This window comes from Capra hircus, chromosome 11, assembly GCF_001704415.2.
Source record: "Capra hircus breed San Clemente chromosome 11, ASM170441v1, whole genome shotgun sequence".
NCBI lineage: Eukaryota > Metazoa > Chordata > Mammalia > Artiodactyla > Bovidae > Capra > Capra hircus.
Window position 1 is genome coordinate 73,059,888 of NC_030818.1, and position 16,278 is coordinate 73,076,165.

General features: G+C 38.2%; 1 protein-coding gene across 1 annotated transcript in view; it reads right to left on the minus strand.

Moving 5' to 3' along the window:
* RAB10 (RAB10, member RAS oncogene family) overlaps positions 1,288-16,278 on the minus strand; it is a 63,006-nt gene continuing 48,015 nt past the window's right edge. The window contains exons 3-6 of the mRNA XM_005686936.2: positions 10,262-10,400; positions 5,822-5,911; positions 5,421-5,522; positions 1,288-3,804 (exon numbers count right to left, since the gene is read on the minus strand). Coding sequence (XP_005686993.1) covers positions 3,721-3,804; positions 5,421-5,522; positions 5,822-5,911; positions 10,262-10,400 — 415 coding nt within the window. The 3' untranslated portion in view covers positions 1,288-3,720. The remainder of the gene's footprint in view (positions 3,805-5,420; positions 5,523-5,821; positions 5,912-10,261; positions 10,401-16,278) is intronic.

Sequence of the window (16,278 nt, forward strand, 5' to 3'; positions counted from 1 at the left end):
ATTCCATTCCAGCACCAAGTAGCTGTGCAACCTTAAGCAAATCACTTACCTGAAACAGTTTATTTTGTAAAGTGGGTACTACTTCACCAGGCTGTCGATGACAACCCAAAGAACCTAGAACAGTGCCACAAATACCTAGTCCATTTCCTAGTAGGCAAGAAATACTCCTTCACATAATCCCCCGTACATTAAGCCTGCCCTCTGCCATCATTTTAGTCGGATCTTAACTCAAATTTGAATTAAAATAGCAACCTTGTAGCTGACCTCTAGAATCCTTGTTCCTCTGCTTCCAGCCCATCTGACTTGTTTTCCTCAAACACACTGCAGGGCTCACAGGGACTCCCCATCCCCTCACAGAGTCCAGCTGGATTTCTAGTTTCTCACACAAGCAAAGCGTGTTTCTAATTTGCCTGTGATCCCTTCTTACCCTCCCCTTAGCCCATTCATTCAATCCACGTATCTAAGAACCCAACTCCAGTGCCGCCTCCTTCTAAAACCATCCCAACTATTCTCACCAATTGAATCTGCTCTTCTATTAACACAGCACTTAAAACCACAACTATCTGGCTCTTGTATACATTTGCCTGATTACTAATTCCTTCTGCTTTAAAGGTAAACCTAACAGCAGAGACTATTGTGTCCTTTCCCTATACCAATCCCAAAGACACAATCACAGGCTCCACCTTAAGACATAAAATTCTGTGTTGATGAGAGGTAAACAGGGAAGTATTTAAATTCAGTCTAGGCGATCCTTCCAAAAACTACAGTTATAAGAAAACCTCTGCTATGTCCGTCCAGCAGAGATAATCTTGTCAACAAATGTGTACCTTTATTCATTGACTAATAAGGGCTCGATACAGGATCAAACATTTCTTTCACCAAAAAGCCAAAGTTGTTTCTTATGGTTCACAAAAAAAGTGGGAAACACTTTACATGTTTCAGGTAAGAGGACAGTCACTACTAAAACAAGAATTTCTCCTCAGCATGATAGCCTTACCTTGGTGCCCCTGAGTAATCAGCTGACTCCAGTTGTAGTTGGCACAGTCTAGTAGTGTTGGCTGGCAAGTGACTACAGTTGTGTGTTCTGTCTCGACGCCAGCATGACTCTGCTTCTAAAATGCAGTTTCTTCCAACAATAGCTCTTGAAATTGCCTTCCCAGCTTTCCCTAGTTGAAAAGTTATTCCCCTCTATTTCTGTTCCTCTAATATCCAGTTTGCTATTGCACTATTTTCAAAAGGAATCTTCCATCTTAGACTCCATAAATAAATGAAAACCAAGTCACACAGTTGGAAATCAAGTTTTGTTTTTATATGAACATAAGTAGACCATCTAGAAATATTTCAGTTTATTTAAATTGTTAAGTAGAATATGAAACCGAATTTGTAGCTAGTACCAGAGAATGGACTTAACTGTTTGGTGTTTAATGAGAACAGCTTCTACACAGGATCCCAAGAGACTTACAGAAAAAGGGGCAAAGCCCTATTATTAAGCAAATAAAACTCAGGTTTCAAACAGGTTATACAAAAATTGATTTATACTCCATTTCCCTTTTTTTTTCTGATATTTAGAAAGTGCAGATTTAACAAAAGGTAGCCATATCCTTTCTATGTACAATGCCGATTATAATTTATTGCAAACAACAAAACTGTCAGTCTGTTACCCAAAAATCCCAGTGTTTAGCTCTCAAACCTTAAGTCACTGAATTGAGTAAGGATTAAAGAGGGTTAAAAGTAAAAAAGCTACTGCCACATTCCAGATAAAGAAAAACAACAAACACATTAAAAATTAATCTAACAATAGATTTAACCTAAAACTTTTGAGAAGTTTAACATCATTTCATTATTATTTTTAGTGGAAAATTAGGGATTATTTGGCAATGCTGCTTTTACTAGTAGTAAACAATGATAAAGTCAAGTGAGGGGAAAACCTAACAACCACCACCAGTGAGGCAGATGAAATCACTTTTAGGGCACAATCTGAAAATTCATGGATGTTCACAGCAGATATGTCCCTATGTTGTTTACGTTAGCCAAGAGGTCATTAAAATGCTATCCACGACACAGAAAGACTTTTCAATGGAAGCTGCTGTCCTAAACTCAGCCTCTGCTAGAAATGAATCATGCTATTCACAATTATTTCAACAAAGGTATCATCTTAGGATGCTAGCAGCATAGCAAACTTAACTTACCCTACCCTAATGATAAGCAGTAAAGCAAAACTAGAAAAATGAAGGGGAAAAAATGGCAGGGCAAGAGAGAGCCTAGAGTTTCTTATCTTTACATGAAAAGCCTTTGTTGTTCCTTTTTTCAAATCCAGGGTAATACAAGTTTCCCAAAGGGATGTGAAGACAGGACTTAAAATCAGTAACAGCCTAAAGTACTTCTAAATCTTAAGGTAAAGATAACTTAACACTGAAAAAGTGTTCTTCAAATCTCAATATATTTGGCAAACATGTTAATAAATTTCACTCCTCCTTCCCACCTTTTTAAAACAATTTTGGGCTACCGAACTGCTAGAGGAGTTGCCAAAATGGAGACTATTCAAATTTAGGTTAAAATATTTATTCTAAGAAAGTGAATAGGCTATACACTTAGAAAGACAAACCACAACACCCTCCAAACACTAGTGCATGCAATTAACTCTTCCATTTCATAAACTCAATGGAGAGAGACAGGAAGGGAACAAAGCGGGAAAGAGAAGAGCAACGTGAAGTCAACAGCAAATGAAGGAACTCGGGGCAGAGGCTTTAGGGGAGTGAGAAAATGAGGTGAGGACATGGTTAACTGACATTGGATAGTAGGCAGTTAGGATTTATCTTTCAGTTTACTTAGCAAGTTAAATCAGTGCTTTATGTTAAACTCCACAAACCCACTAGTTTACCCCTTTCATTTTTAAATAACTCATACCACAGGGTGGTGGGGAAGAGGCAAATAAAGCAGCATGCAGGAAGAGACACGAGGAGAAAGTGGCCAAGGAAAAGAACTGGTGGCAGGAGTAGTTTTAAATATCAAGGCCACTTAAAATGAGACTCAGCAAACCAAAGCGATCATTTCTGTATTATCCTTTGTCCTCAATTAACTACTTTGAAAATTACAGCCAAGCAAACCACAAACATTTTAATGCTTTATGTTTCGATGATATGTCTCCTGCACATGCTTCCACCAAAACCAAAAAAAAAAAGGAAAAACCAAAGAAGTTCCTTTCCACGTAAGGCACAGGACAAAATTAACCCCATTTACATATTCAAGGCGAAAATGAATGTTTTCCTGGCTTTTTTCTTTTGCTATCACATGTCTATAGATTATAGGGACTCAAGCACATTTATCCATGACAGAAAATTCCACTGTTGTACAAAATAAAATTGTTAATTCTAACTTTTATTCTTATACAATTTGCAGAATAGAGTTGAAATGATTGCTATAGGTTTTAATGTTGATAAGAATTGGACTATAATACAACTGAAATGCAGTGGTGAGCTGAGCAAGTACATTTAAAAATGAACTCACAGACATGATTCTTCTATACATTTTTTGTTTGAGGAAAATTATAAAGTCAGCAAGCAGTCACAGATGAAACAACAAATAAAACAGGTGGACTAGAGAATTAAGATGAGGAACAAAAATATCTGTTTAAGAGTTAAAAATGGGACAGAGTGGTTTATTTTGCAGCAAGAAGAGAAAACAGGGTGGTGGATGGCAACTGATGGAACAGCAGAGCGCTCAGCAGCATTTGCTCTTCCAGCCTGTCACACCTCCTCCACTGCTGATATCTACGTTTTCACTGTTGGGCTCTTTTACAGGGGTCTGCAACAAACACACAAGGAGAGCAACCCGTGAAAAACACTGCCATGGATACACCAAGATCCAACAGAAGAATTCCCATAAATGTTAATTTATGTAACAAAATGCAATTACAGTCACATGAGATACGTTTTCTTCTCCACACAAAGTAAAGAAATGGAAGCTTTGTTTTTGACCTTCATTTTGTTCTCTTCCAATTGTGAAATGTCCACAGGCCTCCTGGCTTCCTTTTGTAGAACTTCTGAAATCTCCTCCGCCCTACTCCTTGAGATGAGTGGTATGTTATCTCTTAGATCTGAGCCCTGAGTACTTAGTACTTAAAAAAAAAAATGCATATGCATTCATGCATATAATGAGACTAATGCTGTTATCATGTCTAACTTCAGAGAGGTGAAATAACCCTTTTCTGTTTCGTTTTACTTGCCTTTTGAGACTGGAGCTTGTATTACCATAGCGTTGTTTTAAAAAGGCAATTTTATGATGATACACTAACATTAAATGAAGGAAATACAGTGGGGCAGAATGCAAAGTTGAATAATTCATGTTAAAGGCCGATATAGGAAAAGATCAAAATAAGAGATGCCAAAATTTTAACAGTAGCAACCCTTAGGCGGTGGGTTTATTTGGGGTGGGGGCAGATATTGATATTTCAAGTATAAAAACAGAAAGGTTACCAGAAGCAATTAAATTATCTCCTTTTCTCCTATATAATGTTTGCTTCTCCTTCAGGACTGTATCAGATTTTCTCTCTTTTATGTACATTTAAATATACCGGAAGACTAATAGAGAATTCAGGACTCATATCAAATCTGTGTATTTTACCTAGTCATTTGAGGGAAAATATAAATATCTGATCTCCCAATTTTGCTACAAGTTATTTGTACTGCCAACTTATGCAATTCACAAATTAAACCCAGAAACTAACCGTGAGGTAAAATGAATTCCCTGAGATCAATTTTCAGCATTTTCTTTTAAAAAACTCACAGGTTTAAATGATTGGGTAAATGAAACTTGGTTATCAGTTCAGTTCAGTTACTCAGTCGTGTCTGACTCTTTGAAACCCCATGGACTGCAGCACGCCAGGCTTCCCTATTCATCACCAAGTCCCAGAGCTTGCTCAAACTCATGTCCATCAAGTCAGTGATGCCATCCAAACATCTCATCCTCTGTTGTCCCCTTCTCCTCCTGCTTTCAATTTGGGTATAGACTTACTTTATTCAGTATATAGTATATACATCCCCTTCACTGGCACATCTGAGAAATGACTATATAAAGGAATAGAGATTCTGTAGCAATTAAGTACAGAATAGATTCACCTCTTGAATTTTAAAAAATTATTTATGAGAAGGCAAAGGTTATGTAAGAGAAATTAATCAAAAAGAGCCACAAGACCATGGACCAAACAAAAAGCTGGAAAAAGGAGTATGAAATTGGGAATTAGAGACTGAGATTTCTATACTGCTCTCTGCTCTCTGGAGGATTAGATACTGGTGACCCATCCAAATGTACGCAAATCCGATTTTTTTATGTAAATCTAGTACTTTGGAAGACAGGAAAATGTTCAACTGTTGACACCCGACCCCTTAGCAGTAAAAAAAACAGAAAAGGAAGAAATTTACCTTTCGAAGGATATCTTCAGCTAATGTGAGAAATGCCTTTTCGATGTTTATATTTGCTTTTGCACTAGTCTCAAAAAATCTAATACCATGCTCTCTTGCAATCTAAAAAAGAAGCAAAATATCACAAAATTATCAAGTATAGATTATCAACTGATGACTTCAGCTTCCTAAAGGAAACAGTAATATTAGTCTAAAGGTAGCAGTCTCAACTAGGTTATCTAAAATGAACAGATTACTTTAATGGGTTCAAGCTCCTTAAAAAACAAAAAAGCCACTCAAATGATAAGCTATCATTTTCAACAGCATTTTTTTTAAAGGATATGAATAGCATTCCATTACCTCTACTGTAAAAACAAATGCAACATCATCGTCACAAAGCTGTCTCACTCAGAGCTTTTTACCTGTTCTCCTTTTCCTTTAGGTACAACTCTTTTATCGTCCATATCACACTTGTTTCCTAGTAACATCCTTTCCACATCTTCATTGGCATGCTAAAATGAAATAAAAGTTTAGTTCACACACTATCATGAAACTGTGGCTTAACAAAAATGACTTTCTCACTTTATGGTGTCATTTCTATACTCTGAAAATTTTAAAGCAGTGATCTCGTCGCTCAGTCATGTGACTCTTTGCGACCCCATGGACTGTAGCTTGCAGGGCTTCTCTGTCCATGGAATTCTCCAGGCAAGAATACTGGAATAGGCAGCCATTCCCTTCTCCAGGAGATATTCCTGACCCAGGGACTGAACCCAGGTCTCCCATATTTCAGGTAGATTCTTTACCATCTGAACTACCGGGAAAGCCCAGTGATCTCAAAACCACATGCTAAAAGACAACACAAACTCTTAAATTACCTAGAAAGATACACATAATTTCTAAGACATATTCTTGGTCAAATTATTATTTTCCCCTATAGGAGGTTGTCTACTTTCTAAAAACATTCTCAACAACAGAGGACGTGTATAAGCATGCAAAAGAGGACATATGGAACTTCCTCTACATAATGTAAATCCAAGCTGGATCATGACTTAGATAACGCGTACATGGCCCTACAAGAAGCCTTAATTAAAAATTCGACAGAGCTCTTAAAGTTTCAAAAAGTCACAATGCTAGGGGAGTCCATGCACAGAAATCAGACAAAAACAAATGCTGCTCCATTGAAATCCTAATGACACCTTTTGCACAAATAAAAAAATCCATCTTAAAACTTCAAGTGGAATTTCAAGGGATCCTGAAAGCCAAAACAATCCTGGAAAGTAGTATAAAGTTGCAAGATTCATACTTATTTCCTTATTTCAAACCTTACTACAAAGCTGCAGTAATCACAACAGTATGCTCCTGGTGTAACAGACATGGGCAAAGGAACACAACACAGAGGCCGGAACTGAGCTCTTGTGCACACCATCAAATGATTTTTGACAAGAGTGCCAAGATCGTTCAATAGGGGAAAAGACAGTCTTCTCAAGAAATAGTGTTAGAAATACCACATATCAACATGTAAAAGAAGGAAGTTGGATCTTAAATTTATACCCAAAAATGAACTAAAAAATGGATCCAAGATCTAAAACTATTGAACTCTTAGAAGAAAATATAGGGGAGAAGTTTTATGACCTTGGATTTGGCAGTGATTTCTCAGATATGACATCAAAAGCATAGGCAACAAAGGAGAAAAAAATAACTGCACTTCATCAAAATTAAAAAATGTTTGTGTCCAGAGCACACAATTGCGTGGCTACAGGGATATTCAGGGAAAGGTACATTAGGCCAGAGATGGATGATGTGAGGTATTTCTCACATCCCATGGGTTGCCTTGTCATTTGGCTGATAGTGACACTGAGACTGGGTAGTTAAGTGTCAAATGGATTAAACTGTAGGATATCTACCTGATGTCATAGAATTGGAAAATCAGTTGTTGCTGGAACAACAATGCGTAATCTCTCTATATAAATCGCTCTTACTACACATACTTCCTGGCTCAACTATGAAATAAAGGCTTTTGTTGTTGTTGAGCAGTCACCCAGCTGTATCTGACTCTGCAACCCATGGACGGCAGCACCCCAGGCCTCCCTGTCCGTCACCGTCTTCCAGAGTTTGCCCAAGTTCATGCTCATTGCATTAGTGATGCCATCCAGCCATCTCATCCTCTGATGCCCTCTTCTCCTTCTGCCCTCGATCTTTCCCAGCATCAGGGACTTTTTCAATGAGTTGTCTGTTCACATCAGATGACCAAAATACTGGAGCTTCAGCTTCAGCATCAGTCCTTCCAGTGAATATTCAGGGTTGATCTCCCTTAAGACTGAATGGTTTGATCTCCTTGCGCTCCAAGGGACTTTCAGGAGTCTTCTCCAGCACCACAGTTTGAAGGCATCAATTCTTTGGCATTCTGCCTTCTTTAAGGTCCAGCTCTCACAACCGTAGTGACTACTGGGAAGACCATAGCCTTGACTATATGGACCTTTGTCGGCAGAGTAATGTCTGTTTTTCAACACACTGTCTAGGTTACTCACTGCTTTTTTGGCAAGAAGCAACTGTCTTCTGATTTCATGGCTGCAGTCACCGTCGACAAAAGAAACTTAAAAATGAAAGCTTCTTTTTGGTTTCAAAATCTATGTCATTAATGGATTACTAAGTACGAACAGACTTCTTATAGCAATGGAAAAGGTGAATGAAATTGGGAAACTGAAATCAGGAAAGGAGTACGTCAAGGCTGTATATTGTCACCCTGCTTATTTAACTTATATGCAGAGTACATCACGAGAAATGCTGGGCTGGATGAAGCACAAGCTAGAATCAAGATTGCTAGGAGAAATATCAATAACCTCAGATATGCAGATGACACCACCCTTATGGTCTAAAGCGTAGAAGAACTAAAGAGCCTCTTGATGAAAGTGAAAGAGGAGAGTGAAAAAGATGGCTTCAAACTCAATATTCAGAAAACTAAGATCATGACATCTGGTCCCATCACTTCATGGCAAATAGATGGGGAAACAGTGGAAACAGTGGCTGACTTTATTTTTGGGGGGCTCCAAAATCACTGCAGATGGTGACAGCAGCCATGAAATTAAAAGACACTTGCTCCTTGGAAGAGAAGTTATAACCAACCTAGAGAGCATATTAAAAAGCAGAGACGTTACTTTGCTGACAAAGGTCCGTCTAATCAAGGCTATGGTTTTTCCAGTAGTCATGTATGGATGTGAGAAAGCTGAGCGCTGTAAAGAAAGCTGAGCGCTGAAGAATTTATGCTTTTGAACTGTGGTTTTGTCCCTTGGCCTGCAAGGAGATCCAGTCAGTCTATCCTAAAAGAAATCAGTCCTGAATATTCACTGGAAGGACTGATGCTGAAGCTGAAACTCCACTATTTTGGCCACCTGATGCGAAGAGCTGACTCATTGGAAAAGACTCTGATGGTGGGAAAGATTGAAGGTGGGAGGAGAAGGGGATGACAAAAGATGAGATGGTTAGATGGCATCACCGACTCTATGGACATGAGTCTGAGTAAGCTCCGGGAATTGGTGATGGACAGGGAAGCCTGGCGTGCTGTAGTCCACGGGGTTGCAAAGAGCAGGACACGACTGAGCAACAAACTGAACCACTGAAGTATTATCACCTTGGGTCTAATACTGGATTAAAGACTTTGTTTTTATGTTTCCAGCCAAAACTTGCTTTACAGAGTTAGTCTTTTTTTTTTTCCTTTTGCCACGATGGGATCTTAGCTCCCCAACCAGGGATGGAACCTGAGCCCCTTGCAGTGGAACTGAGAAGTCCTAACCACTGGACTGCCAGGATTTCCCAAGAGTCAGTCTTGATAGAATTCAAAGCATAGAAGACAGCAACAAGACATGAAAATAATTTCAACAAAAAAGCTACCCATGCTGTAGCACAGAAAACAAACATGCTTGAACACTTTGTAAAACTGACATCTTCCCTGGAGATGGAAATGGCAACCCACTCCAGTATTCTTGCCTGTAAAATCTCATGGACAGAGGAGCCTGGAGGGTTACTGTCTATGGATTGCAAGTCAGACACAACTTAGCGACTAAACTGCCACGACCGTTGTTACTAGGGAAGAGATTTGTGTCATATATGGAATAGTCTCGTAACAATCTCCTGCGACGATAACTCATGGTTAAAAATTTTATTACCTCTCCGTGTGTGTGTGTGTGTGTGTGTGTGTGTGTGTAGACACACAATATATCGTTTATATTACAAAAATAAATGTAGATTAACATAAAAAAAACTGACATCTTCACATGAAAGGATACAGCTTGGTTAGGTTTTTATCTTATTAGTAATCTGTATCTTTCAAAATGTCTAAAAGGGATATGGTACTTCCATAACTTAAAAATACTGACTGACTTATTTTTGGCTGTACCGCACATTTGTGGGATCTTCGTTCCCTGACAAGGGATTAAACCTGGACAATGACAGTGAAAGTGCCAAGTCCTAACCCCTGGACCACGAGGCAATTTCCAAAAATATGTTTTAAAAATTACTACTGAAAATGTAATTCATTCATTCAAAAAAAAAAAATCAGCAAGAAAGAATTCACTTAGAAAAATCTGTGAAATCACTGGTAGCTTCCATCTGGGGCCATCTTATAAGATGGCTGTATAGAGTTTTTGGGTAATTTGTCAACCACCCTTGATGGGGTTCAAAACAGATCTGCCCAAAATCTTAAGAAGAGGGTAGGCAAAAAATAACATTACCATGTAACAAGTAAAAATACTCAACAATAATGATAGCAAACACTATATCCTAAAGATCAACAGGAATATTTATTCTTCTTAACCAAGGACACAAATGTGTGTTTATGTAGAGCTTATACAATTTCTAGGTCTTACCTCATCTATGTTTCTAAGCCACTTGCTGATGTTTTCAAAGCTTTTACCATTGGTGATGTCATATACTAGCATGATACCCATTGCTCCTCTGTAGTAGGAGGTTGTGATGGTGTGAAATCGCTCCTGGCCTGCTGTATCCCTGAAATAAACAGCCAATAATTTGTACTGAGCATTTTGATATTACTATGTTCTAGCTGAAGGGCAAAACAGTAGACTAGTTTAGTAAAAATAGAGATTAAAATCCACCATGTGACACAAAACACAAGGGAACCACCACTTTTAACTCTCAAATAGTAAACAAGGTTATTCATAAACATATATACGTATAAATACTGACTACTCTAAGGAAATTAAAAACCTACCAATACTGGATGAAAATCTGAAAGGGAAAACAATATAAAGTGACACACAAAATTCTTGAAGTTACTTAAAAATGAATACCAGCCAAGTGTAAAATCTGTAGGAATTCCATTTATTTAGTGATCTAGTGCTATAATGTAATACAAAAGCATGTAGAATTTTTAGAACATTAAAGGACTACACCATATCAGAGCCATATTTATCTTTTAGAATCATTTACAAAAGCTGTATAGATAACCTCATTTATAAATAACAAGACAAAAATATGTAAATAGTAGTATTTTTCAATGCCTTCAAACCAAAGATTTAAGAAATTCTGTTCCTGTAATTTCCCCCTCATTTGCATCACCAATTTCTTCTTTTTATGGATTATAATTAACATATATACATGTTAAGGTCTCCCCTTATCCTTTCTTAAAAAAGCAAACTTCAAACAAAAAAACCTCACTTCCAATTCCACACCACTCCAACTAACACTGCATTTCTGCTTCCCTTCCTGGCAAACTTTTTTTTTAAAGTTTTGTTTTAATATAACGATAGCCTCACAGGATATTTCAGAAAACAGTACAAAGAGGTCCTGATAGTACAAACTGACACTGGCACAGTCTACAGACCTTAGACTTTTCTTTTTTATATGCACTTGTGTATGCACATACATGTCTTGTTCTCTGCAATTTCAGCGCATATAGATTTGTGTAGTTTTCTGTAATTTTGCCATTTCTAGAATGCCATATAAAACAATCTTCTTGGTTTGTTTTTTTTAATCGGAAGAAAATTACAGTGTTGTGTTGGTTTGAATGCAACTTTTTCAAATGGTTATTTACTTTTTCCAGCATAATGCCCTTGAGATTTATCCAAGTTGTTGCATGAAATACTAGTCTGTTTCATTTTATTACTGGGTAGTATTCCATTGTACAGAAGTATCACAATTTGTTTAATCACTTGCCCATGGAAGGACATTTGGGTGGTTCTAGTTTTGGGCTATTACAAATAAAGTTGATACGAATATTCATTTGTAAGTTCATAAGTTTTCATTTCTCTGGGATGAACATCCAGGAATATTACTGCTAAGTCAGATGATAATGATAGGTTTAACTTTGTAAGAAACTGCCAAGCTTTTCTAAAGTGGCTGTGCTACTTCACATTCCCACTAGCAATGTAGGAGACCTAGTTTCTTTGCATCTTCTTCAGCATTTGGTGATCTCACTATATTTTATTTCAGTTGTTCTAATAGGGCATGCAGTGATATCATCAATTTAATTTGGATTTCTCTATCCAACCAGTCCATCCTAAAGGAAATAAGTCCTGAATATTCACTGGAAGGGCTGATGCTGAAGCTGAAACTCCAATACTCTGGCCACCTGACGCAAAAAACTCATTGGAAAAGACCCTGATGCTAGGAATGATTGAAATCGGGAGGAGAAGGGGACGACAGAGGATGAGATGGTTGGATGGCATCACCGACTCGATGGACATAAGATTGAGCAAGCTCTGGGAGTTGGTGATGGACAGGGAAGCGTGGTGTGCTGCAGTCCATGGGGTTGCGAAGAGTTGGACACGACTGAGCAACTGGACTGAACTGATGACTAATCGATGTTATACATTTTTTCATGTAACTAACTGTCATCCATACATCCTCTCCAGTAAAATGTCTGTTTGTGTCTTTTGTGTGTCTTCTAATTGGATGGTTTGCCTACTTCTTTCTTCTTTTTAAACTACTGAGTGTTGAGAGTTCTTTTTACATAAAAGTTCTTTGTCAGATATTTGATTTAGAATTATTTTCTCCAGGTCTATAACGAGTTTCTTCATTCTTTTGACAGGGTCTTTGGTAGACCAAAAATTTTAAATTTTGTTGAAGTCCAATTTATTAATTTTTAAATCTTTATGGATTGCGGTTTATAGTGTTGTATCTACCCTTCACCTAATCTTAGTTCCCAAAGATTTTCTCCTATGTTTTCTTCTCAAAGTCTCATAGTTTTGCATTTGAACAGATGATATAGTTTTGATTAATTAATCTCGCTTAAATGAAACATGCAGAATAGGAGTCTACAGAGATTAGTGGTTGCCCCAACTGAAGATGGTTTGGATAGGATGGGAAGAAGCTGCTAAAAGGTGTGGGTTTCTTTCTAGAAGTATAAAAACATTCTAAAATTGTGATGATGGTGAATATACCTTGGAAAATTACTAAAAAACTAACTTTACATTTTAAATGGGTGAACTGTAAGGTATGTGAATTATGCTTCAAAGTCACAACAAAACAAGTGGAAAACATGACAGTTTAAAATATAAACTGAACATACAAATGACAATTCATTATAACCACAACCAATTCCAAAACCCTTGCCCTGAAGTTTGCAAAGTGTTAACAGAACTTACACTTTTCACCAGACCCTCAAATTTTGAGCCACTCTTTTTCCCGATAGCTTGAGCCACATTTTTTCTGTCCCCAAATTCACAAGCTTGGTCTCACCTGACAGCTTCCGTATTGGCTATGCTCACAAGGGCACACATAACACGGTTGACACCTCATCTTTGCATTTTAACCATCACCTTATCAGAAGTCTTCTCTGTCCTCCAATTTAAATAGCCTTCCAGTATCTCTCCATTCTATCTCCTTACTTTACTTCACTTCTCTGCAAAGCACTTATTATAGATTTATTTACTGCCTCCCATGACCTCTAAAAGGTAGGTCCCATCAGAGATTTGTCTTGTTCACTGTAGAATACACAGTATTTATCAAAAAAAAAACTGCCCCCAAAATGTAATTTAATCAAAACAGATAAATTATATATCATTTAAGAAAACCATCGAATAGACATGCAATCAGTTCTTCTATGTTATATCCTAGAATTAGGTTAGACCACTAAGAGACTATACACATAAGAATTTGTCTTTATGTATTTATATACATTCTTATGCCACAATTTTTTATTCCATTACCTCAATATTATGTCAAAACTACTGAGCTAAATCTAAACCAGTGGCACCTAGACAGGAAATTTTATGTTATAATCCTTAGTTATGAAATACTAATATAAAAGATACTGAAATATTAATGGCCCCTCCAAAAAAATACTCATTATTCAGGTTCAGAGTTTTTGTTTTGATTAATTGCATACTACTCCATCTGTTCTCTGATTTTTGTCTCTTCCATTTTCCAAAACTTCTTCCATCCTATCTGCCTTCTTTTTAATATGCTCTCTTTGCCAAGTCTTTTAAAATTATCCTTTTCCTGGATCCTAATACCAGCCCTAACAACTGTTACGGCAATCAACAACTTATTTCAAACTAGATAGACCCTGTCTCACTACCTCTATGCTAATTGTGACCCTTTGCCCAGAGGAACAAATAGTCACAGCTGCTAATTCACAGTCAAATTATTTTTAGGTTTACAGACACACATATACTCAGGTCTAAAGACTAGTTGACTCCAATCACCAAAAGCAGGGTTTTCTTATCTGAAGAGCAATTATACATTGTACATGTTCACATTATCTTTTTATGTCCCATATTACAGGGTTTTTTAAGCCTGTTTTCAAAAACCACTCAGTTTTCCTCTATTAAAATTTTTTTCTTCTCTGCCTACGTAGTATAAACAGGTTTTTGAACTTATTAATCAATGGCAACATAATTTCCTTTACATAAAGTAAGAGGTGTACACCTAAGAGACTATTATAAAACCCTATTTTTTCCCATTGACACGTAATGAAAGGAGTGATACATTCCTAGAACGAAAATAGCATATTTCCTTAATAGTTTAGACCCACACACAGGGTCAAGGAAGCTGTGTCCTCTGGATGCTATTATGACAGTTATTTTTGGTATGGGCACTAACAGCACTAGAACAGCCCAGAGACAACACTAACCTGTTCGGAAAAGCAGAGACTTCAAATTTCATGACTATGTTTTTGGTAACATAATGAAACTATTCTTTACTTTAAAAATTAAGATGCTAAATTTCTCACATTGAGGTTTTTTTCTAAAAAAATTTTTACCTACTTACAACTGTGCTGGGTCTTTATTGCCGTGCATCAGCTTTCTCTAGTTGTGGCAAGCGGGGACTACTCTAATTGTGGTGCACACGCTTCTCATTGCAGTGGTTTCTCTTGTTGGGGTTCCCAGGCTCTAGACCACAGGCTCAAGAGTTGTGGTGAATGGGCTTAGTTGCCCGAGGCATGTAAGATCATCCCAGACCATGGATTCTTTACCACTGGTACACCAGGAAAGTCCACACTGAGTTTTATTTTAACAAGACTTGGATTTCCTCACTGATACGCAACTTCTCTACACCCAAAATACCATGAGTTGAAATTATGCTCATCTTTATCTTCCAAAAAAGGTCAAAAGTCAAACAAAGCCTGATAACTGCCCTTGCAGAGATTACATTCCAGTGGGGGAAAGCAATAAGTAATATATATGATTCCAAATTTTGACAAATACTAACAAGGTAAACAGGGTGGAACGATCAAGAATGACGTAAAGGGGAGGGAGGAAGAAATCTAGATAGTATAATCAGGGCAGTCCTCTCTCTAGAGGTGATGCTGAAGGTTGAGTGAAAAGTGAAGTATGAACAGAAATCAATCAGTCATTCAGTCAACAAATACGTATTCAGCATCTGTATCTGCTGGGCTTTGTTTTAGGGAGTGGTTATATAGCCACAAATCAGACAGATGGGATCCCTACCTTTAAAAAGCTGATATTCTAGTGGGGGGAATAAGAATGAACACAGTTTTTAAATGTGGTAAATTTAGATACTAAAAAATGCTATGACAAAGATAAACTAAGATAAGTGTGATCGTGCCTAAAGCAGTGGCCACCAACCTTTTTCGGAACCAGGGACAGGTTTCATGGAAGACAATTTTTCCATGGACTGGGGGTGATGTGGAGTGGGATTGGTTTGGGGATGATTCTCATAAGGAGCAGGGAACCTAGATCCCTTGCACGTGCATTTCACAGTAGGGTCTGTGCTCCTATGAGAACCTAATGCCGTCACTGATCTAACAGGAGGCAGAGCTCAGGATGCATACGATGGGGAGCCGCTGTAAATACAGATGAAGTTTCCCTTGCTCAACCACCCACTGATCCCTTCTTGCTATGCAGCCCAGTTCCTAACAGGCCACAGACCAATGTCAGGGGGATTGGGGACCCCTAGCCTAAAGGACGGACAAGGCAATGGCACCCCACTCCAGTACTCTTGCCTGGAAAATCCCATGGATGGAGAAGCCTGGTGGGCTCCAGTCCATGGGGTCGCTAAGAGTCGGACACGACTGAGCGACGTCACTTTCACTTTTCACTTTCATGCATTGGAGAAGGAAATGGCAACCCACTCCAGTGTGCTTGCCTGGAGAATCCCAGGGACGGGGGAGCCTGGTGGGCTGCCGTCTATGGGGTCGCACAGAGTCGGACGTGACTGAAGTGACTTAGCAGCAGCAGCAGCCACCTAAAGGACTGGGGTGGCTTTAGCTAGTTATCAAGCAGGGCCTCTCTCAGAGGGTAACAATGAACTGAGATTGAATGAGAGACAGCAGCATCACAAAGATCTGATGAAAAGCATTCCAAGCAGAAGGAACAGGTGAATTACAAGGGCCTGAAGATGGGAACACATTTCCTGCAGACGGGAAAAAATGGCCACAGTGGCTGGAGCAGAACTGGTAAGA